Here is a 23,553-nt window from a genome sequence, read left to right as displayed (position 1 = left end):
TATTAAGTTGTTAGTTTTTATTAGTAACTAGAATACTTACAATTTGCAATAAAAGCCGTACAATTTTTAGTGGATTAACTCCTTCATAAAACAATGACAAGCATAAGAGAAAACTGTATAATAATTTATAGTTTTAATTAATATCCAAAAATAATAGATTACTAATGGACACTCCGAGTCTCTCCGTTACTAGCAACTCAACGCTACGAACATTTTATAATGTTGACGAGTAATCCCTATTTTAAGCACTACCCTTATCGTCACTCTTAGTTGTAACCAAGACTCTTGGAACGTGATGTAATATATTTTACATTGAACAATACCGGATTATCAGTTATATAAGCAATGAATACTTCTAATACCATATCACTGCACAGGAGTACGAACAACCGTCCTAGCTTTGATATGATAAGTGTCCAAATATAAGATAAAACTGTAAGATATTTATATTAAATGTATGATAACTTTTAATTACAAATTTGCTATTGAACTGACTTACAAACCTATTTTACTTAAATATTATGAACGAAAACAAATGACTAATTAATGGTCAAAGCAAGAAAAAGATTATAAGAAGTAATTTCCGAGCTGTATTAGCAGTAAAACAAATAACGGTTGTATTTATATTCTGATGATAAGACTTAGCGAAGATTAAGGGCTAAGATCGAAAAGATGAGCGAATGGTTCGACCATCCCGACTTGCGCCAGTTCCTCTTCACAGTTGTTTATAGCCTCTTGCAGCGTGTCATGATCGTCTTGTCCGTTTAAGGGAACTATACAGCCTCCAGCCTCCGTCCCCTCTGCGAACACAACGTATTTTACTAAGTTTGGGGAGATAATAAGTATGGAAGGGTAGCTCAAGGTAACAGTTTTATTTGTCCTGTTGCCTGAGACATATAATAAATATTACAATCCACGCGCAACCTCAATGCTATTATTGTACTAAACCAAACTTTTAACAACTTACAAAATAACAGTGGTTGTATGATTTTTTATGTTATTGGAGTACAACTAATACCCCTAATGTTTTATTAATAGTATGGTTTTTAAAGCAAATAGGTTGTATCAAATTACTTCCGAAAACCTAAGATGAGAATAATTGATAATTTATACAAGTATAATTTTTAAAAATCTGTGTAATATGGCACTTCTCCAGAGTTCATATATTGAAACAAAATTGAAGAGGCAATTTAAATTTTGTATTCGAATTGAGAATTTTAGTACTAATAGGCAAAACATTATTATATACAATGTGAGTCGCAATTGTCTAATGCGTACCTTCTGGAAGATTCTCGTAACGTTACGTTCCACCATCGTAAGCTATATCCATTTAAATCCTCGACTAAAGCGGGTTTTCAATTTTTTACGTGGAATTGAACGATGTTTGTTTATGATACCATTATAACGTCACTTTAACTGTTATTAAATTATCTCGGAATAATTATAACTGACCTGGCACAGTTGGTCGAAAACGTAGATTAAGTAGTTATAATATTCAAATTACATCTAGTATGCTTGGCAGTTGTGAGGATGATTTTTGTATCATTACCGTGAAAAAATGTAAAAGTTGATTTTGTGAAAATCTATTAATAGTTACAATACTATGATTAAAAGTATGGATGCCCACGATTTTAAAACGTTACAAAATAGTAATAAATATTTTTAAGTAATTATAATTGTTTAATTAGTTTAAAATGTGTTCTATATGAGGTTACAGCCTGGATAGATATGAAATATAAATTTTAATTGCCACAAATCATGAAGTAATTGGTTCACTTTAGGATTAAACTATTATTTTACACTTTAAAATTAATAAAAGGAGGATATGTTAATTGATCACAAAATGAATCGATGGTGTTATGGTGACGGAAAGTGTATTTGTGCAGAATGCTTATAATACCATGACAACACACAATATTTCGACTTTTAACAACAGTAGTATGAGTTTCTCTCTTAACATAATAAATCAGATGAAAGTTAGTTCCGCACACCCCACATTCTCTGCCTCTAGTGACCCGGGTTCTACAAAATTAATTTTAGATGTGAATATGACAATTTTCTTGAAATGAAATGAAATGAAATGAAAATTCTCTTTATTTTCAAGGCGAAGTTAGGACTACATAGTCCTTTCTTACACTTAACCTGATTATTAGTATATGTAAGTACAAGCCATTTGTAATCTTCAAAATAAAAATAAAATCAACAGCGTTTAAAAAATAAAATGAATATTTGCTATGAATTCTAAAACTAACAACAAATCTCTTAACAAAAAAAAAAAAAACAAGATTGCACTCTTAAATTTATACTGTGTATAAAATTAATATTTGATTATAAAATAATATTAATGATACATTTTAAACAAAAACTTAGTCAAAATATACAACATTACAATTAAAACATTCTATTTTTATAAAAATTATTTACTTACACTCACACATTCATTCATTCTGTCTGCAATAAACCATGACTAGCGATCCTCGGGCACCACGGCCGCGGACATCCGCTGCAAAAAATACAACTTAACTGCCGAAGCAAACCGATCTCGGCTCTCCAAAGATTTTAAAGGATCTGGAAGAGAATTCCACAAACGGCAAGCAGACACTACAAATGATTTATTAAAGACAGTCGTTCTGTGGTGGGGGATTCGCAACGTCGACGAGCCAGTGCGGGTGTTCCTTACGCCTTCTCCAATAGCAATGAACTCAAAATCGTTTGTAAAGTATTTTGGAAACCTGGTTTTAAGGATAGAAAAAAGTAAAATTAGGATCCGGAAAGCTCTTAGATCTTGCAATTTTAACGTTGACATTAGTACATAATAAGGTGAGATATGCTCATCTCGCTTTATATTAAACAAAAATCGTAAACAATAATTTTGGATTTTCTGAAATCTATTATTCAAAACCACAGTCATGTCATTAACCACGGCACAACAGTAGAGGAAGTGGGGAAATACGAGTGATTTAATCAGTAAAAGCTTTATGTGGTGTGGTAGAAATCGTTGCATTCTTTTCAGAGTATGAACTGCTGCAAATACCTTTTTACAGGTACCTACAACGTAGTCAGTCCAGTCCAGCGTTTTCGTAATTGTCAATCCCAAACTTCTGACACTACTACAGTAAGCCACAGCCTCTCCGTTCACCAATATTTCACGTACATTGTTAAAGTCAACTGTATTCAAAAGTCTAAAATGCCCAATTATTATGGGTTTAGTTTTGTCCGAGTTGAGTTTCAGTCCGTGCTTTTCAGTCCAAAGTACAATCGGTTGAATGTCCAAGTTAATGTTTTCAATAGTTTGGTTAATGTTACTAACACTGCTGTGAGCATATATCTGTAAGTCATCAGCATAAGAGTGAAACTTCGTATGTGTCAGTACCTTGCTTATATCGTTAACATATAGTGAAAAAAGTAAAGGGCCAAGAATGGATCCTTGTGGAACACCACACGTAACAGGCTTCCAGTCAGATCTAATGTCATCAATCATAACACACTGCTGTCTTCCACCTAGATAAGATCCCATCCATGTAAGAACCTCGGTGGAAAATCCTATATGTCTCAATTTTTCTACTAATAAAGTGTGATTAACAGTATCGAAAGCTTTAGAATAGTCAAACTGTACTAATACAGTGCACTGCCTTTGATCCATGGCAAACCGGATGTCATCTGTAATTCTGGGCGCCTTTTATTCACTCGTTTTTTAACAATTGGAACATGCTTGTTGAAGAGTGACAGAATCAATGAGTTGCAACCATTTCATTAACACTCGACTGAGTTTCTACAGAGTGCCATGGTGCTTGAAGTACATCTTCTAGGAAGACATCCTCATTCAAACGCCTAAAATCCCTATATTTCAAGAATCTTTCAAAAGGCTTAGGCGTTATATAAGAAAGCACACAGAAAATAAGATCGTGTTTTGAAACTGCAGGGATTGGAAGTTGCCCTTTGTGAACAATATCATTAAGATCGCTAACTGCTATAATGTCTAAGAGGGTGTGGGATTCAGCAGTGTGGTGTGTAGCGTCCAGTGGTACAATAGTCATGTTGCAACAGTTAAACATAGTAGTCAGTTGTTTGTAATCATTGTTCTGTTTTTTTCATGAGTAAATCAGTGTTCATGTCACCCATGATTAGGACACGACTGTAGCACGGCATCAGGCGCAAAAGAACATCCTCAAAGTCAGTCAGATGTCCAATCTTAGGAGGGCGGTAACAAACTCCCAGAAGTAGGGCATCCGAACCAGACAATCCAATTTCTAAGAACAGATATTCTGGTCTAGCCGAGTACTCCTGAGGTGAAGCATCCAGTAATTTAACCCTTAAAGTTTGTCTGGTGTATACCGCAACACCTCCACCCCCTTTATTGATTCTGTCGTTTCTGTGGAGGACGTATCCACTTATTGATACCTCACTACTGGGAATACTCGGCTTTAGCCATGACTCTGATATTAAAATAATGTCAAAAGTTTGCTGCCGAAATATAGCACTGATATCGTCCACGTGCCCCCTCAATGACTGAGCATTAATATGGGCAGCTTTTAGTTGTTTGGGATAAGGGGACAGTTCATGTAGCAGGACTTGAGCGGTATCAGGCGGAGGAGTGGATGGGGGAGGTGAAGGAGAAGCCGGGTCGGAGTCACTGTCAGCCGCTGACATCCCCACAGCTGAGCCGCGACCGCCGCGCGCCGCCCCGCCACCAGACCACGCTGCTACAGACACACATACACACACATTCATACAATCCTTTCATTTCAACACAATACATCACTATGAAAAAAATAAACAAATATTCCATGTTAGATACGAAGAGAACAAAATACACACAGCCTTGCACTCCATAGATAATACCAATAAATATATACAGTGATACTAAAATAAAATAGGAGGGAGAGTAAATAAAACCTTGACACCTGCTTCAGAGACTGTAGTGATAGTCACGGAGGTGGAACTTATGGTTACAGTAGTCACCACCTAGGGCAGTCCTGTCTGATTGATCTGTGGAAACGGTTTCACCAATTTGGTGTGAAGTTTTACTATTTTGGTGCTTGGCATTGTGCCTGTAAAAGTGATACTGTAACAACTCGCATCGCAATGAATTTCCACCTCTAGGAGGTGCTTGATCACTGCTTTGTAAGTGATTCCCTTTTTTTTTGTGATTTAGATGTTCTCGGTAAGTTTGGAGTCCGACACAACTTAAAGTACTCTTTTGAAGGTGGCTTGGCGGGGCCCTGGGGCCTGTTCAGTTTGAAGCCAAAACCCAAAGGCTTCATAAAATCTGCCACGAGCTGGTGGCTATCTTCTGTGGTAGGTAGACACTTTGGTTGTGATGGGGTAACTTTGTTGGGTTATGTACATGGCGCAGCACTATAAAGAGCAGTGTCGTAATCCAAGTACGAGGTTGTTGCAAGTCAGTGGATTTGTCCACTGGCTGACTAGGGGTAGAAGTGGTGGTGGAGGAGCTCTGGCTGTACGTTGGGTCACGCTCGCTGTTTGTTGGTGTTTAAATGTCTTCTTAAATTGAGAATGCTGCGACGGGTAGGTTGAGCTGTAGGATAGGACAATGGGTGTTGTGGCCGTCAGTATCTTGGACTGGTGTAGTCTGTGTAACCGGGCGAGTTGACTGTGTCGTGTTCATTGCATTATACGCTCAGTGTTGTTCGGCCTCAGTGGCGTAGATAGCCTGATGTTCAGTCGTATTAAATATGGATGCGGCAGGTTGCTAGTATTATGTGTATTCTTATTTTTTATACTTTAGTAAAATCACTGGCTGAGTGCTCGGTAGAGTTTATATTTATTGAAATGCAACTAATTAACATGTGAAATTTTAATATTTTGTAATTAATTTTAAAAACATATGTTCTATTTCATTATGAGGATTTTTGTGTGTAAATAAAGGGTTAGTTGCCATTGTAAACATTTACTGTAGAATAAGATATTTTACTTTTCACTACCACCTCATGTTATCAAAGCTTATCACTCAGGGGCTTTGAAAGATTTATTGCTGTCCATCCACACATACACGATATCCCAGGAACGAACTGGTTTATACGTTTAAAATGTTGCATCGAGTTCAATGATGGCGTTTGTTACTTCTTGGGATTTGGCTTAGGGTTAGAGGCCATTGTTTTGAATTTGTTGTTTTTTGTAATTATGATAGAAACGAGAACATCGCAGGATAAATAATTTTTTAAACAAAGTACATATGTAGTTGTAACTTATGATATACAACATGTAGCCTATCCATACAATAAATAATAGAGTAAAGTTTTAATGTTTAAAGTGGATGATAAGATTTGATTTCAGCGCATACTTGCGTTGTAGTAAACTCCCCGCCGGACCGGAACGTTTATTTAACACTACTATGAAGCCTAAATCAATAAACATAAATTAGTATACCACGTGGCAAAATGTGTAGAGAAAGATTTTATTTATAGCCTTTAAATTTAGCATGAAACTTAATTTCTACACAGAAAAGAAATTAATTTTGTGATGGTGCATGTGCAAAAATGGAATTTGGTTGAGCATTATGGAACAAATATTACAATTATTTCACCTTTTTAACATGTAAAATTATAAAACATTTAGCCTAACAATAATTATTTTGTTATAGCTATGTAGCCTAACTCTGTCCACAGGACATATAAAAATGAAGAGCTTAAAAGTTTTTATGCATAGCGAAGCATATTACACAATAAGTGGTGTGGAGTAGTAATATCAGTATTTATCAATACAATAGTTGGTCAATGTTGTAATCCCACCAAAATGACAAATATGCTTCATATTTTAGGTATTAAATAAATAAATAATCTGTTACAATTTAAAGATTATATTTTTATTGTAAATAAAACAAGTTAATTACATTTATATCGGTATTTGAGCTTTTAAAAGAGCTTCAAAAGAGGCCAAAAGACTTTCTTAAGTCCTTTATAAAAATTAAAAACAGTTGTACTATGAAATTATTGTAAACTTATTGTAACTTATTGTAAAAAGTGACATCCGTAACGGTTTTTTAAGGAGTTCAAAAAGGGTTCTATTAATACTAAATCCGTTAATATGAATATTAAAAGAGAAACATTGAGCGTTTTGTAAATTTTGAGTATAGGTGATAAATTTATCACAAACCTTACAATAAAAATTCATTACATTGATCAAAGCGTTCTTCTAGTATTGAATTGGGAGAGTAGTAATACAATAAAATGACAAAGCCATTGTCAGATTATAACATGCTTTTTAAGGCTTTTTCAGATCTGCTAGTAAATGAATTCCACTAGTTACTAGTAAGTTTCTTAAAGAAAAACAATTAAAATATTTTATTTACAATTTAAAAGTGTTGGAAGCAATTATATAATTGAAATCAAAGAAATCACTTGTCCTGATTTCATTTGTGTTCAAGTAATCAAGGGCTTTACTTAGACTTTAAACGAGTGTTATTAGAATTGGTTTATTATGTATCCTTTGACTTGGTTTTTATATTAGATCAGATTTAAGTTTATTGTGAACAGTATTCGTAACAAGTTGCCTAAGAATGTTATTTATTATAACACAATTGGCAAGAAGAGAACAGTTATTTTATCTTTGTGTAATATAATAATAAAACAACTTAGTTTATAGTTTGTTTTTTTATACTATTCTTTAATTTAATTTACCGTAATTTTTAGAAATAATTAATTTAGTATTGTTGTTATGTGTTCCTTATTCTGATTTAGAATATCATTACAATTTATCCTGCTATAAGAACCTGTTTTTAGTATAAAGATGAGATGTTTCTATTTCATAAGGTTAAGAAACTACTTAATTGTAAAACAATATAGGTTGTGTAATTAGTTAACCAAAGCCGTAATACACTTTATAATAAGAGTACTCTTACTTATTCTTGCAGTAAGGTTGAGGGAACACGTTAAAAAGCATTACCTAATACACAAAACTACGTATAATAAACTGTATCCATAAGTAGATTTTCCAATACAGTATATGTTCAACTTCTCTCAAAAACCGTGATAACTTGAATAATAACCATTACTGCAATCCTATGCACGTTTGAAGCAGAGCATTAAGAATTGGATTGATCTGGTATACATTATGTTTTATACATATATTTATACGGGGTTTCAAAATGTCACGAGACCCCTATTATTGTAATGTTGTAATGTATTGTAGAAAAGCTAAACTCTGCACATTTATGTCACATTATGAAGTACGTTTTGAGCATAATCACTAAGTTCAAAACCCAAAATAGTGATTGTTTAGGGCAAATAAAACATTTTAAACCACAAGCAGATAGAGTACCTCTTTATTTTAATGGTGCTAATTAAAGAAAACTAACAACGCAAATTAGAGGCCTTTATTTTAACTCATTACATATGAATTCAGCTAATTGGAGGTTTTAGAATTCAGAATTGATACAACTTGAAACCTTTTAGTGCGGTATAAAGAAACCCTGTTAACATTGTATCGGCTCAACTAAACTCTGTACACCTTCATGTCATGGTAAGTCAACCGCATTTTCCTGATCGGGGAAATAATGGAAGCACTACTAGGGTACCAGGAAATATCTAGACCGGGTAAGAATTACAAGGTTTGAAATTAGAGATGCTTTTAATGAATAATGTTTCTTAGACCGAATATGTAGCTCCACTATAGCGTGTGAAACACAATTGATTAGAGCCGGATTTGTTTCGTCACGCGTGAAACCTGAAGTATGAGCCGTGTCAACTTTAATTTAACTTTAGAGCCTCTTAACAAAGAACACTGAAATAATATGTACCTTAAACATGTCTACCGCAGATATAAAATTAACATAAAGCTAAATAGTATTAGATCATAATTAATTCCACTAAGTGTAATACTCTAGTATAGCACTGGAAATATACTAGAAGTAAATTACAAGGATTGACTAACACGCTTTCTGACCGAAATAGACTTCCGAGGTGTTCGATCAGGGCAACAAGGCAAACTCAGCTGTGGCTTTGGATATGCAATTAATGAGAACCAGAAATGCTGATACATGTGCAAAACATGGTACACGTGTCAGATCTAAGTGAAAATTAGAACTCTTAAGTGAAAACGCTGAACATATTGTACTGATGTATGCCTAATTATGTTTGAAAAGTTCATTGGACTCCATCATATTACATCATAAGTCTTTTTAATAAGTATTATAAGTACTTCAATTTTGAAAATTGCATGTAAAGCTGCCAATTACATCTAGTACTTAATATTTTATAAAGTTTAAATTTAAATATAATAAGTTTGAGTCTCTTTGACAAACTGAAGTTGGAAGGGTGAAAAGTTTAATTTTTGGATTATGAAACATAAACTATACCAATATTTACTCAAATTATAAAGTATCCCGAGAATATTTTCCAAATTTGTTTATTATCTTGTAGCATCTTTTTCAACCACTATGGCATAATCTTGTAATGAAATCCACGAGGACACAAATCATAATGTAGACGGGAACAGTGAAATTTGTATTTGAATAACCAAATCTAGTCGTGGTAATGGAAAGAAAACTCTATTTCTGCAACCTAGCTAGTCTAGTTTCCTCATGGTTTTAAGGATCTCCAAGAGAGGAACGATGTGGAACATCAAAATAAACTAATAAAAGATAATTTCCTAAATCTGCAGTTAAATCGCTGTGTCATTATCGTTAAATCATGGTAATGAAAAAACTTCACCTATCTAATCTGCACTGTTTTGCTGCTTGAGAACAAGTCTGATGTTGTCTTCAACAGACGTCATCATAACATAGACATGTTACCTTAAATCATGAAAGTATTATCATGATATTATAGGGAATACCCAAAGCTCTTCTCCCGCTGCTCCATATTAAATTCCACATTGATTTAAACAGAAATTCTTCACGGAACCCTAAAGTTAATCTCATATTTAAAAGTAACATTGTTAATCGTGGTCTTTATTATCAAATATTTTGAAACTCACCATGTATCAGCAACAAAGGAATTAGAGAAACTGAGTGTTCAATATTTTATAGAAAATTTATGAATAGTTACTTCTTTGGCAGCAAAATATTACTGTGAATTTATGACCCATTGATCCTGTTTGTTTCAAGTTGCTGGGTCAAACAGAACTAAAAGCACATAAAGATTTGAACAAGTACTATTCAATGTGCACACTGGTTCAGTAGAAAAAAACCTCGTCATTTTCCTGTAGTTTGTAAGATCTTACTACGTAGGACCTCGTGAAAAATTACTATAAATAGTTTTACCATACGGTTATGCCTATTTTTATATATTTCATAAAGTAATAATTACCTTTGCCATCAATTGAGCACCGATAGAAGCAACCCGTTGAACCGATGGAGAGGAAGTAAATTTCAGTTTGTCCACCGTACTCAGCTGAAAATTATTGTCAGACGATAAGCAATCCTCATATGAATATGTAACTTTATTGGTTTACAATAACTAATGAAAAAGGGATTGGGTAGATATGTAAAAGATTAAATTCTGTATTACCTTTTGGTTGTTGAACTATCACTTATGAAACTTATAATGAATAAAACGAGAATTCAAAATAATACAAAACCTGACGGAATTGACCAGGTCTCAAATTGACGTGTTCTTTTTGTGGTATACACTTAGCTTAAATGTTTATAAAATATTTTTTTTAATAAACGTAATAATACTCAGTACTGCACTGCCACTGATAGTGAATTTTACGTCTAACAGTGACAGTACAGCTAACAGATTCCGAAGTAAATTGATAATGTTTAAAAGTGTTAATATGTTCTCAAAATTAATTTACTGAATAATTAAAACTTCCAATGCGTGAGCTTTATATAAAACTCTTAAAACTGGGTGTGTAACCATCCCTCCCAACGTGGTTCTTGTTTTCTTCGAACGTATCGTGCCGAAACATACATTTTTATGGTATTTAGTCGTTTGGTGGAAGACTCCATTAGTCGCGTTCTCAGAGGAGGGTCTCCTGGTTTCAATCATCACTTTTTGTACTGCTTTCCGTTTACATCGCCGTACTGGTTTTGTGACAATTACTCTAAGTACTGATCAAGATCGATTCTTGCACTTTTGGGGGACCAAAGCAAATCCGACCTGTGCGATGTGAGAGTGAAGATGTAATTGCCGTGAAACTGACAGTGTTATTTTTATTATGACTGCAAAAATTATTATAATAATGTAATCCTCCTTAACCTAACCCTGTTTCTGTGTAATATTTGTGTGTTAATTACCGCATACTCGCTTCTTACGAGCCCTTTTTGATTGCTTAATATTTCTAGTTTTTTACGAATCATCGTTTTTCTATGTCTGTACTTATTTACCTATACCATTAAAACGTACCCGATTAATAAATATCATCCACAAAGTTTCAGTAATGTTACAATAGTCTTTTCACTGATTTAAATGTACCTCAAATCCATATTTAAAATTTAAGATTCAGTTTCACTGTAGTTAACCTGACTGAATATACCTTTAAAATAATACGGTAAAATAAATATAAGTCTTTGTATTATTATAAGAAAACACTATAAGCAACTTATTTGAATTGGTGAAAGAGAATATCTTGGTTCTTGGACCCTTGAGATTTACCAGACGCTATCTGTCTAAAGGGCTCCTAACCCAGGTCTTTTGGAGATCAAGGCCTCTAATAAATTCTGGCATCTGGAACCTTTCATCATATAGACGCCTTTTTAAAAGTACTACTATCCTTCTATGCTCATGTCTTCTGAAAGCTACCAATCTCTTTATATGAGCGATCGACATCTTTCACTTCACTGCCATGCGTTTTCAGGTTGCGAATCTCTAAACCGGCCTATACGATTTTTCAGATTTTAGAAAATTGTATCCTACGCCAACTACTAAATTCTGGCCTTTGATATCATATCTCCTTCAGGCAAAGGATTTATTTGTCTAAAATTATTTAAGTCTTGATTAAAAGAACTACTCAAAAAGTGCTACAACGAACTATCCTGGGCTCAAATGTGTTTCTTAGACTGGACATGCCTATTTTAGTTATAATATATATAATAATAAATTCATTGCCAGCTGTTATAAAATGTGTATATGTTGAAAGGTTCCTCTACATGTACAAAGGCATGTCTTCCTAAATTGATATTTATGCCACATAATGATATGCCAATTTAAATTATAATCAATTATCCATTTTAAAGTAGTAATTATATCTTCCCGAATCAGGATTTAGATCAGAATCAGTTAACTACACTTACAAGAATGAAAGTCAGTCACGTGGCCGCACTCATGTTCCTCCATGTGATAATTAACAGTGTGTGGCCCGAGCGACCTAAAATCATTATGATTACTGAATAGTTTTCATCTGAATAGATAGCAGTGGTATGAAACAATACAAATCAAAACAATATTGGCAACAATTAGAAAGTATAACAACATATAATAAATATACTATACTATTTTAAATCATCTTACTTATTACTGAATCCTGTAGTGAATGTAGCGTCTGAACTTCCGTCGATTGGTTCATTAATGCACCCGTGGATGTAGTCTAAAGTGTCCAACATGTCAGTCTCCGGCACGAGAACATGTTTGAAGTCCCCAAATGTATGCAGCTATATAAAGATACAAGTATTTAAACAAAAACTGAAATTATATAACAGTAAAATACCATGCATTACGTGTTTGCTTTGTAGTATTACTTTAAAATCGTATATCCAGTATTATTTAAAGTAAACTGTAAAATTGTTTATAAGATTATTTCGAAATTTTTTATATGAATAAAATATAATCATAAAATACATAATCTTATATCTCTGAATTTTACATTGTATAAGTTTTAAATCAGGGAGATTTTTAAATTAAGGTAAATTGGATAAGTACTCTTGTTAGTGTTTTCGAAGGCCTTCAGTCCTGAAAATCGTCTAAACTAGGTACTAGGTATAGTTAAAAAAAGTTTGTGAATATGTTGCTGTAAATGTACAGGATGTTGTAAATATAAAAAAAACGGTAGAATAAGGTTTTTTATTGAACAAACGTAGGTGGTCTGGTTTACTCTGTATGTCCTGACTGACTAACCGACTGATTCATCAGCGCCTAGGCTTGATATATATATATATATATATATATATATATATATATATATATATATATATATATATATATAAGTAGATAGTTAATGTGGTGGTCCTAGACCACTTTTGGGACAGTCAGAAAATCAATGTAAAAATACTGTTAATTGAACCATAAACGAATCTATAAATCATGAACTAAAAATAAACGAAATCTATAGCTGTTTGCGTCTACTTTCTCAAATCAATCTATTTGAAATGTCTGCTACGAATAAACGAAAAATCTTCTACTCTACAAAATTGATAGTAACACAGTCTTTATCTTTAATAGTCTTCTTTCCCAGTAACAAACCAAGTGTAATTTATCATGTTTATTCAATTCTTTAATCTTTTTTTCATCCAAAACAGTCAAAAATCTGTTTCGGTAAGTGTATTTATAATCTTCCAACTCGGCAATTATTGTTAAACCCGAATTATCTTTCATTTTCTCCAAATTCAAAATTTTGTATTTCTTATTTTCTTCTAATTCATTTCAACTTCTTATATTCTTTAAATCTTAGTTCGCCAAACTTCAATTTAATTTCCTTTAGTAGCTCCATTACATAGAAAAAAATATCTTATTTTATTTCAATTAATTTTTCGAAGCAAACTCACGAAGCTAGACCACGAAGGAAGACCACGAAGCCAGCTCACAAAGCAAGCTCACGAAGCAAGCTCACGAAGTAAGCTCACGAAGCAAGCTCACGAAGTAAGCTCACGAAGCAAAGCTCATGAAGCTAGGACCACGAAGCCAGCTCACGAAGCAAAGCTCACGAAGCTAGACCACGAAGCCAGCTCACGAAGCAAGCTCACGAAGTAAGCTCACAAAGCTAGACCACGAAGCCAGCTCACGAAGCTAGACCACGAAGCAAAACTCACGAAGCTAGACCACGAAGCAAACTCACGAAGCTAGACCACGAAGCCAGCTCACGAAGCAAGCTCACGAAGTAAGCTCACGAAGCAAGCTCACGAAGCAAGCTCACGAAGCAAGCTCACGAAGTAGGCTCACGAAGCCAGCTCACGAAGCAAGCTCACGAAGCAAGCTCACGAAGTAAGCTCACGAAGCAAGCTCACGAAAGTAGGCTCACGAAGCAAGCTCACGAAGCCAGCTCACGAAGCCAGCTCACGAAGCAAGCTCACGAAGCCAGCTCACGAAGTAAGCTCACGAAGTAAGCTCACGAAGCAAGCTCAAGAAGCTAGACCACGAAGCCAGCTCACGAAGCCAGCTCACGAAGCCAGCTCACGAAGCAAGCTCACGAAGTAAGTTCACGAAGCAAGCTCACGAAGTAGGCTCACGAAGCAAGCTCACGAAGCCAAGCTCACGAAGTAAGCTCACGAAGTAGGCTCACGAAGCAAGCTCACGAAGTAAGCTCACGAAGCAAGCTCACGAAGCTAGACCACGAAGCCAGCTTCCGAAGCCAGCTCACGAAGCAAGCTCACGAAGCAAGCTCGCGAAGTAAGCTCACGAAGCAAGCTCACGAATGTAGCTCACGAAGCAAGCTCACGAAGCAAGCTCACGAAGTAAGCTCACGAAGCTAGACCACGAAGCAAGCTCACGAAGCTAGACCACGAAGCCAGCTCACGAAGCCAGCTCACGAAGCAAGCTCACGAAGCAAGCTCACGAAGTAGGCTCACGAAGCAAGCTCACGAAGCCAGCTCACGAAGCCAGCTCACGAAGCCAGCTCACGAAGCAAGCTCACGAAGCAAGCTCACGAAGTAAGCTCACGAAGCAAGCTCACGAAGTAGGCTCACGAAGCAAGCTCACGAAAGCCAGCTCACGAAGTAGGCTCACGAAGCAAGCTCACGAAGCCAGCTCACGAAGTAAGCTCACGAAGTAAGCTCACGAAGGCAAGCTCGCGAAGCTAGACCACGAAGCCAGCTCACGAAGCCAAGCTCACGAAGCAGCTCACGAAGTAAGCTCACGAAGCAAGCTCACGAAGTAGGCTCACGAAGCAAGCTCACGAAGCAAGCTCACGAAGTAGGCTCACGAAGCAAGCTCACGAAGCAAGCTCACGAAGCAAGCTCACGAAGTAGGCTCACGAAGCAAGTCACGAAGCCAGCTCACGAAGTAAGCTCACGAAGCAAGATCACGAAGCCATGAACTATCTATTAAAAATGATGTCAAATCCGCTTGAAAATCAATGTAAATTCTGTTTGGAAAGAAATGTATAATCTTTTGAAAATATTGTCAAATCCGCTTCGAATCAATGTAAAGTATATTGTCAGTGTTTATTATATCTGCTTTGAGCTTATAAAATTGTGTCCATAAAAAGTTTGTTGTTTGTTTAGTATTTAAGATTTTCTCTTATTCCACAACCGTATTTTGGTCTAAATCTATATTTATACAGTCGGCCTCCAGAAATATTTTGTAACTCATCTACATCAATTGTGCTATTGATAATCTTTTTGACTATATCAGAAATTTTTTCTTCATCTTCTGTATCGAATGTAAAAGAATCTGATTCTTCATTGTTTAATGTATGTACAGTACTCTTACCATTTTTGAACTGTATTTCTACAAGCTCTGGTTTAAATTTGTCATCTAGAAGATTGTATAAGTTTTTTCTCAAATTCTTAAAGTTTTGCTTCTGCATTTTGTATTATTTCTAAGATTTTTGATTTCTTTCTTCTTCTATTTTTTCTGTTTCGCTTTTTAATATTATTATTGCACTAGCCATTTATTTAAGAAAAATATTGACAAATTTAGTGATCTATTTAAAATTTTAAGTTTTTTCTTATAAAATAACCTGATTCTCTATATTGTTTTAAACAGATTTATACCTTGATTGGTATGCAATTTTGCGCGACTGTGATCAAGACTATTATCGTTTTTGTCATAAAATTCCAGGTCTTTGTTATCATTTTTTTTTTTATAATATAGATTTAATCGTTTTTTATTTATACATTTTTTACAAGATGAATCTGATTTTTTCGAGTTGTTTTCCAAATTCTGCAATATCTTTTACAATGTTACAAGTAATAGAACATTTTTTAAAACAGTTTATCCATTTATTGACAACAAATTTGACAACATGAACGTAAAAGTTGACAACATGAACGTAAAAGTTGACAACATGTCCGGCAACTCTTTTTTTCTTTGTTTTGAGTACCCTTTTAAGAACTTTTACACTTTTTAAGAGACGGCACTCCTTTTAAAGAGCTTTGAAATCCTTAAAAAAGGTTAGTAATCTTTAGAAAAAAAGTCTCTCGGTACTGTTTTGAAAAGAGAGTAAAGACTGAAAACTCGTCACTCTTTAAAGGTCTTTCTACTGTTTTGAAACAAAAAAAAGACTGTAAAGAAGTTCAAACCTTTAAAGCTATTTTGAAACAGAGAAAAAAATGTAAAGAGTTTTAAGACTGTCACTCTGGAAAGGCTTTCACTTCTGTTTTTTAACAGAAATCAGCGTAAAAGCACTTTCAAATTCTTTACTGTTTTGAAATTAAAAGACGAATGTAAAGAGTGTAGAGGTTTTCACTTCTGTTTTGAAACAGAAGATTGTAAAGACTCTCACTCTCTAACTCTCCTTTACTACTGTTTTAAGAACACGAATTTACATGCAAAATCACGTTAAATAGAACACAAAATACAAAAATTCACGTTCATGTTACGTTCGTGTTGTCATTTTTACGTTTTTGTTGTCATGTTTACGTTCTTGTTGTCCTGTTTACGTTCATGTTGTCAACTTTTACGTTCATGTTGTCAATGTTGTCAACTTTTACGTTCATGTTGTCAAATTTGTTGTCAAAAAATGGATAACTGTTTTTAAAAAAATGTTCTACTTGTAACATTGTAAAAGATATTGCAGAATTTGGAAAACAACTCGAAAAAATCAGATCATCTTGTAAAAAAATGTATAAATAAAAAACGATTAAATCTATATTATAAAAATAAAAATGATAACAAAGACCTGGAATTTTATGACAAAAACGATAATAGTCTTGATCACAGTCGCGCAAAATTGCATACCAATCAAGGTATTAAATCTGTTAAAACAATATAGAGAATCAGGTTATTTTATAAGAGAAAACTTAAAATTTTTAAATAGATCACTAAAATTTGTCAATATTTTTCTTAAATAAATGGCTAGTGCAATAACAATATTAAAAAGCGAAACAGAAAAAATAGAAGAAGAAAGAAATCAAAAAACTCTTAGAAATAATACAAAATGCAGAAGCAAACTTTAAAGAATTTGAGAAAAAACTTATACAATCTTCTAGATGACAAATTTAAACCAGAGCTTGTATAGAATACAGTTCAAAAATGGTAAGAGTACTGTACATACATTAAACAATGAAGAATCAGATTCTTTTACATTCGATACAGAAGATGAAGAAAAAATTTCTGATATAGTCAAAAAGATTATCAATAGCACAATTGATGTAGATGAGTTACAAAATATTTCTGGAGGCCGACTGCTGTATAAATATAGATTTAGACCAAAATACGGTTGTGGAATAAGAGAAAATCTTAAATACTAAACAAACAACAAACTTTTTTATGGACACAATTTTATAAGCTCAAAGCAGATATAATAACACTGACAATATACTTTACATTGATTCGAAGCGGATTTGACAATATTTTCAAAAGATTATACATTTCTTCCAAACAGAATTTACATTGATTTCAAGCGGATTTGACATCATTTTTAATAGATAGTTCATGGCTTCGTGATCTTGCTTCGTGAGCTTACTTCGTGAGCTGGCTTCGTGAGCTTGCTTCGTGAGCCTACTTCGTGAGCTTGCTTCGTGAGCTGGCTTCGTGGTCTAGCTTCGTGAGCTTACTTCGTGAGCTGGCTTCGTGGTCCTAGCTTCGTGAGCTTACTTCGTGAGCTTGCTTCGTGAGCCTACTTCGTGAGCTTGCTTCGTGAGCTGGCTTCGTGAGCTGGCTTCGTGGTCTAGCTTCGTGAGCTTGCTTCGTGAGCTTACTTCGTGAGCTTACTTCGTGAGCTGGCTTCGTGAGCTTGCTTCGTGAGCCTACTTCGTTGAGCTGGCTTCGTGAGCTTGCTTCGTGAGCCTACTTCGTGAGCTTGCTTCGTGAGCTTACTTCGTGAGCTTGCTTCGTGAGCTTGCTTCGTGAGCTGGCTTCGTGAGCTGGCTTCGTGAGCCTACTTCGTGAGCTTGCTTCGTGAGCGGGCTTCGTGAGCCTACTTCGTGAGCTTGCTTCGTGAGCTTGCTTCGTGAGCTTGCTTCGTGAGCTTACTTCGTGAGCTTGCTTCGTGAGCTGGCTTCGTGGTCTAGCTTCGTGAGTTTTGCTTCGCGGTCTAGCTTCGTGAGTTTGCTTCGTGGTCTAGCTTCGTGAGCTGGCTTCGTGGTCTAGCTTTGTGAGCTTACTTCGTGAGAGCTGGCTTCGTGGTCTAGCTTCGTGAGCTTGCTTCGTGAGCTGGCTTCGTGGTCTAGCTTCATGAGCTTGCTTCGTGAGCTTTACTTCGTGAGCTTGCTTCGTGAGCTTACTTCGTGAGCTTGCTTCGTGAGCTGGCTTCGTGGTCTTCCTTCGTGGTCTAGCTTCGTGAGTTTGCTTCGAAAAATTAATTGAAATAAAATAAGATATTTTTTTCTATGTAAATGGAGCTACTAAAGGAATTAAATGAAGTTGGCGAACTAAGATTTAAAGAATATAAGAAGTTGAATGAATTAGAAGAAAATAAGAAATACAAAAATTTTGAATTTGGAGAAAAAAATGAAAGATAAAATTCGGGTTTACAATAATTGCCGAGTTGGAAGATTATAAAGTACACTTACCGAACAGATTTTTGACTGTTTTGGATGAAAAAAAGATTAAAGAATTGAATAAACATGATAAATTACACTTGGTTGTTACTGGGAAAGAAGACTATTAAAAGATAAAGACTGTGTTACTATCAATTTTGTAGAGTAGAAGATTTTTCGTTTTATTCGTTAGCAGACATTTCAAATAGATTGATTTGAGAAAGTAGAAGCAAACAGCTATAGATTCGTTTATTTTTAGTTCATGATTTATAGATTCGTTTATGGTTCAATGAACAGTATTTTACATTGATTTTCTGACTGTCCCAAAAAGTGGTCTAGGACCGCCACACATTTCTATCTACTTATATATATATATATATATATATATATATATATATATATATATATGTTATATATACCATGAAAGATAGAGACATAAAATTTGGTGCACAGGTTTATCTTATGCCCTAGAGGCTCACTAAGGAATAATATTCTCTCCAATCTCAAGGCTCCTCCCCTAGCCTCTGAAAATACCCGTAAGAATACATTAATGAAACCTCATGTTATTCATTCATTTAAAGAGCCTAATTAATTTAACAAACTCTTGTATAGAAACATTGAACAGTGGCAAAATTATTGTACGTTTAATTCATTCAATTTCTATTAAGAATTTGTGTTCAACCATAGAATAAGGTTGAAAGTAAAAATATTTCTTTTTAATTCAATATTTTCCAAAAATACAACTCTACAATAATACAATTGGAAGTTTTAGTAAAAGGTTTTAACCGCCGTATGTTCTAGCATACATAGAGTATACAGTTTCAGGTCAGTAGTTTAATGCAGATATTAAATACAAAGATATTTAGAGTATTATAAGACTTATCTTGGTTGTTTTTCAATACAATAGGCTTCTTAGAACTCCGTATTTATATATTTTCTTGACTGGGGCGGCATAGTAACCGCGGGTACTTTCAGTATATATATATATATATATATATATATATATATATATTAAAAGTACCCGCGGTTGACTTTCCGCCCCAATAAAGAAAATAAATAAATATATGCACCCTATGACTCACTGACCGATGAATGCCTAGCCATGAACGCTATGAAAAATTGTCACATTACATTTGGTGCATAGATTGTATCTTGTGACCTAGAAGTGTACGAAGAAAGCATTTTTGCTCTGGAAACTCATGTCTCCGTACCACCAGCTTCTAAATTAGAGAAATTCCAATAAGAAATGCGTTGCAAAAAACACATTTTATTAATAGATATATTCTGTTAAATGGAATCAGCGGTTAATGTAAACCGATTCCAATACTGAATATATGAATACTTCGATACATAGCGGTATCAGGTATCAGTGATTCTCGGTAAACCTGTTCTTTTCACTTGATGCTGATACCAATATTTTCAAAATAATTTATAACATAATAACGAACAAAATCAACAGAAACGCTTCAAACATCCAGTTCTATATATTATCCTTTTACGTTTATATGAATGTGAAGCAGTCACTTATTAACTTTAAAGATTGGATATGATGATTGTACTCTAAAGTTCATAGTCATTCTGAAATCGATAAGTAGTTTTAGTAACAGTCTAGAACATGAAGAATGTGTTATAATTGGCATTATAAATCGACTCTAAAAATGACTTAAAGAAAAGGCACTAAGTAATTTAGGTGCAGTTAGAGCTGTTACAAATCCTGGTATAAACGTCCCGAGAGATCAAATACAATTTTAAAATATGCCATTAATATAATAAAAATAAACTAACTTGTCAAACCCATACACTTTTGGATAAACTTGGCTATTTGATCTTTTAGAACGGGTAGATATTGTTTATTGTTGAAGCAAAATGCAGAGGATATATTTACAACAGTATTTTAACTTATAACACGTTATATTCTGTTTATATATTATGACTGAAATTTCAATTTTTTTAAAAATCCCTGTAGTAATTATCATAACTCTGCTATGAAATAATGGAAAAACATTGAAAATGTAATTAATGTACATTTTTTTATATAATTATTTTGAATAGACTGAAACATGACAGTTCATTTTGAAAGCAGAAGCGTTGTATTATCTCAATATACAATGTGAACATTATTTCAGCAAGCTTATAGATGAATATCTCAGGAAAGTCATACGATGGTCTTGGATAAAGAGAATACTAAATATATCTTTGCTTAACCGTCTGACACTTTTTGAGAGCTGTTGATAACGAAATTTATAAACTAGATTGATGATAATATTGTAAGTAACAATCTCCTAATTAGTTTATCTTATTTTATCGCAAAACAAAACAGCCAAAGTATTTTAATCTTACCAATATCGTCAATTCGTAAACGGGTATTAAGTTTAGTTTAAAATAACGAGTATTTAATTAAATAATATAGAGATATCCAAAGTATGGGTTATACAATTTTTAATCCAGAAATTAGTATATAATCTTTAACAACACCTTTTATAAGTCAATATATTTTTCCTATTACGATAAAAATGGTATCTCAGAAAATTTACCTTGCTTAGTACACTTTGAGGACAACCATTCATTTTTAAAATATTTTCAATTATGTCTTCGTTACATTTATTGATGGCAGTTATATATTGAACTAAGCTTAGAAACACACACAACACTATCACTTTAAAATGCATCTTTAGTTATTAGATTGTAAAAAATATTCTTTCAAGAAGAGCACTTTCTGTTAGTGAGGTTGTCACAGATAATACTATTTACTTACTGGTAAATGAACAATAGCTCAGTGTGATCGTTCTACGAGATACTAGTACAAAGACGTAATAAATCATAGCTCTAGACAATACAGTTGTAAAATGACTGAGAAATAAAGCATGCTGTCAAGTTTTATTAGATTGTACTTTGAATATACCTTCTGTAGGAACATGAAAATACAAGATATTTTAACTTACCAACAACAACTTGAACTGTGCTAAGCGGGTCAATTCTGTTAGTTGGATTGTTTTATTATATTTATAACTATTTGTAACATATAGCAGATTCCAGAGAAGAGTTATGTATTGAAAATACACTCGATTCATGTAGTTCTATCCGGTTCTGACTAGAAGAGATCTTACCACGTTACAAATTTAAAATTATTGTATAACTGATATTTAACTATAGCAAGGTAGAGTACGTCACATCCTATATCATATGAAAGTCTTTGCTGAGGTTTAATAAAACACATTCTATATAAAAGTTGTTTATTGACAGATTGAACAACCGATATTCATATGGAAATGAAATGTTTACATTCTCAGTAAACATAAGAGAAATTGCGTCAGCTTAATGTGTGGACAGGCTTCAATAACGGTTAGCCAAATTCCATGAAATAAAAATTGATGATGCAATGAAGCTTACAGATGAAATATTTCCTGGGATATTTTGCCACACGACACATTCACATTTTTGTTCATATAATTGGTTTTCATATCAGTGATTAGATAATAAATGTCTATTCAACAAATAACCATAATATGATACGGGTGTCGGAATAGTTATCCTACATGTGCTAAATGTATTATGAGTGTACTGAGTTTGTTCACAAATTGTTTATTCTGCTATTTTCTCGTTTCCATCATGGTTTTACTGCGTAAGTAAAAATACTTGAATGTACTGTCAAGTAAACTTGACCAGTAGAATGTATTCAAGGACTTTTTCTCGTTGCCATCATGGTTATATATAACGGCAATGTAAACATATTTACTAACGCTCAGACAAATCCTATAGAGTGACTTGCACCATCATGGAATACGTGTTTGTCATATAGAAATGAAGCTTCATGCACAATTTTAAGTCTGAAAGTTTACAGTTAGGTTCATTTTGGAGATATCCATCGGATAGAAAAGCGGAAATGAAAATTTTCCTGCCTCTTGAGTGACAGGCTTCACTAAAGCTCAAGTGGTTAATTGTTTCTTGGAATTATTATTTTTTTTAACTGCGTAAGTAAAAATACTTGAATGCACTGTCAAGTAAACTTGACCAGTAGAAAGTATTCAAGGACTTTTTCATTTGCCATAACAATATATTCTGGTTTTATTTTTATTGTAATCCAACATGAAAGTAATGTCTGCACAAATTACTAAATAATATGAAACCAAGTAGTTGAGTTTTTTCTTCCTAATAATTTGTGTAAATTATGCACTTTTGGAAATGGACATTTAATAACAACATATTAGCCTATATTTAAACTAAGGTACATAACGGCTATCAATGTAAATTTTACAGATCAAACTATAATGAAGATCTTTAATTAGTTATTATCATGACTAATCTATACAATTTGCATTCTAGCCATAACATTCTCACAATTTAGTACTCTTTTGTATAATTATTATTATTTTTCAAGAACGATGACGGTGAAGTAACTGATGAGGGTTAGTTTCCGCATATAACAACAATCAGCATAATGGTATTATAATTTCCACATCTTAATATCATTGTAATCGCCAATTATTCTGTATTCCATATACTAAATATCATATATTTAAATGGTATTTATCCTTCTGGTAACGATGAGAAATGGTAATTTTTCTCGAGTGAGCCAGTTATATATATATATATATATATATATATCTCATAATCATTTTTAAATACACATACTTTGTATTCTAAATGATTGTTAGTAAAACAAGGAATTTATATTCGTATAAAGGCTAGAATTTTATAAAACAGCGTTAAAAAATAGGTACATCTTGGCGCCAGACACACAATGTCATCTGAATTGCTTTCTTAGTATATAGATCCATCATTCCTGTTTCAAATTT

General features: G+C 33.7%; 1 protein-coding gene across 1 annotated transcript; it reads right to left on the bottom strand.

Moving 5' to 3' along the window:
* LOC124356355 lies at positions 1–21,535 on the bottom strand. Its single transcript, XM_046807540.1, has 5 exons — positions 21,292–21,535; positions 12,414–12,553; positions 12,197–12,270; positions 10,269–10,352; positions 1–800 (listed from the first exon to the last, which is right to left on the bottom strand). Exons 1-5 carry the CDS (start codon positions 21,424–21,426, stop codon positions 652–654), a joined length of 582 nt encoding a protein of 193 aa, XP_046663496.1. The 5' UTR covers positions 21,427–21,535; the 3' UTR covers positions 1–651.
* Positions 21,536–23,553: the final 2,018 nt, after the last annotated feature.

The sequence above is a fragment of the Homalodisca vitripennis genome, chromosome 2, assembly GCF_021130785.1.
Source record: "Homalodisca vitripennis isolate AUS2020 chromosome 2, UT_GWSS_2.1, whole genome shotgun sequence".
Classification (NCBI taxonomy): Eukaryota; Metazoa; Arthropoda; class Insecta; order Hemiptera; family Cicadellidae; genus Homalodisca; species Homalodisca vitripennis.
Note: the sequence above shows the minus strand (reverse complement) of the source record. Positions and strands in the feature narration are given on the sequence as shown.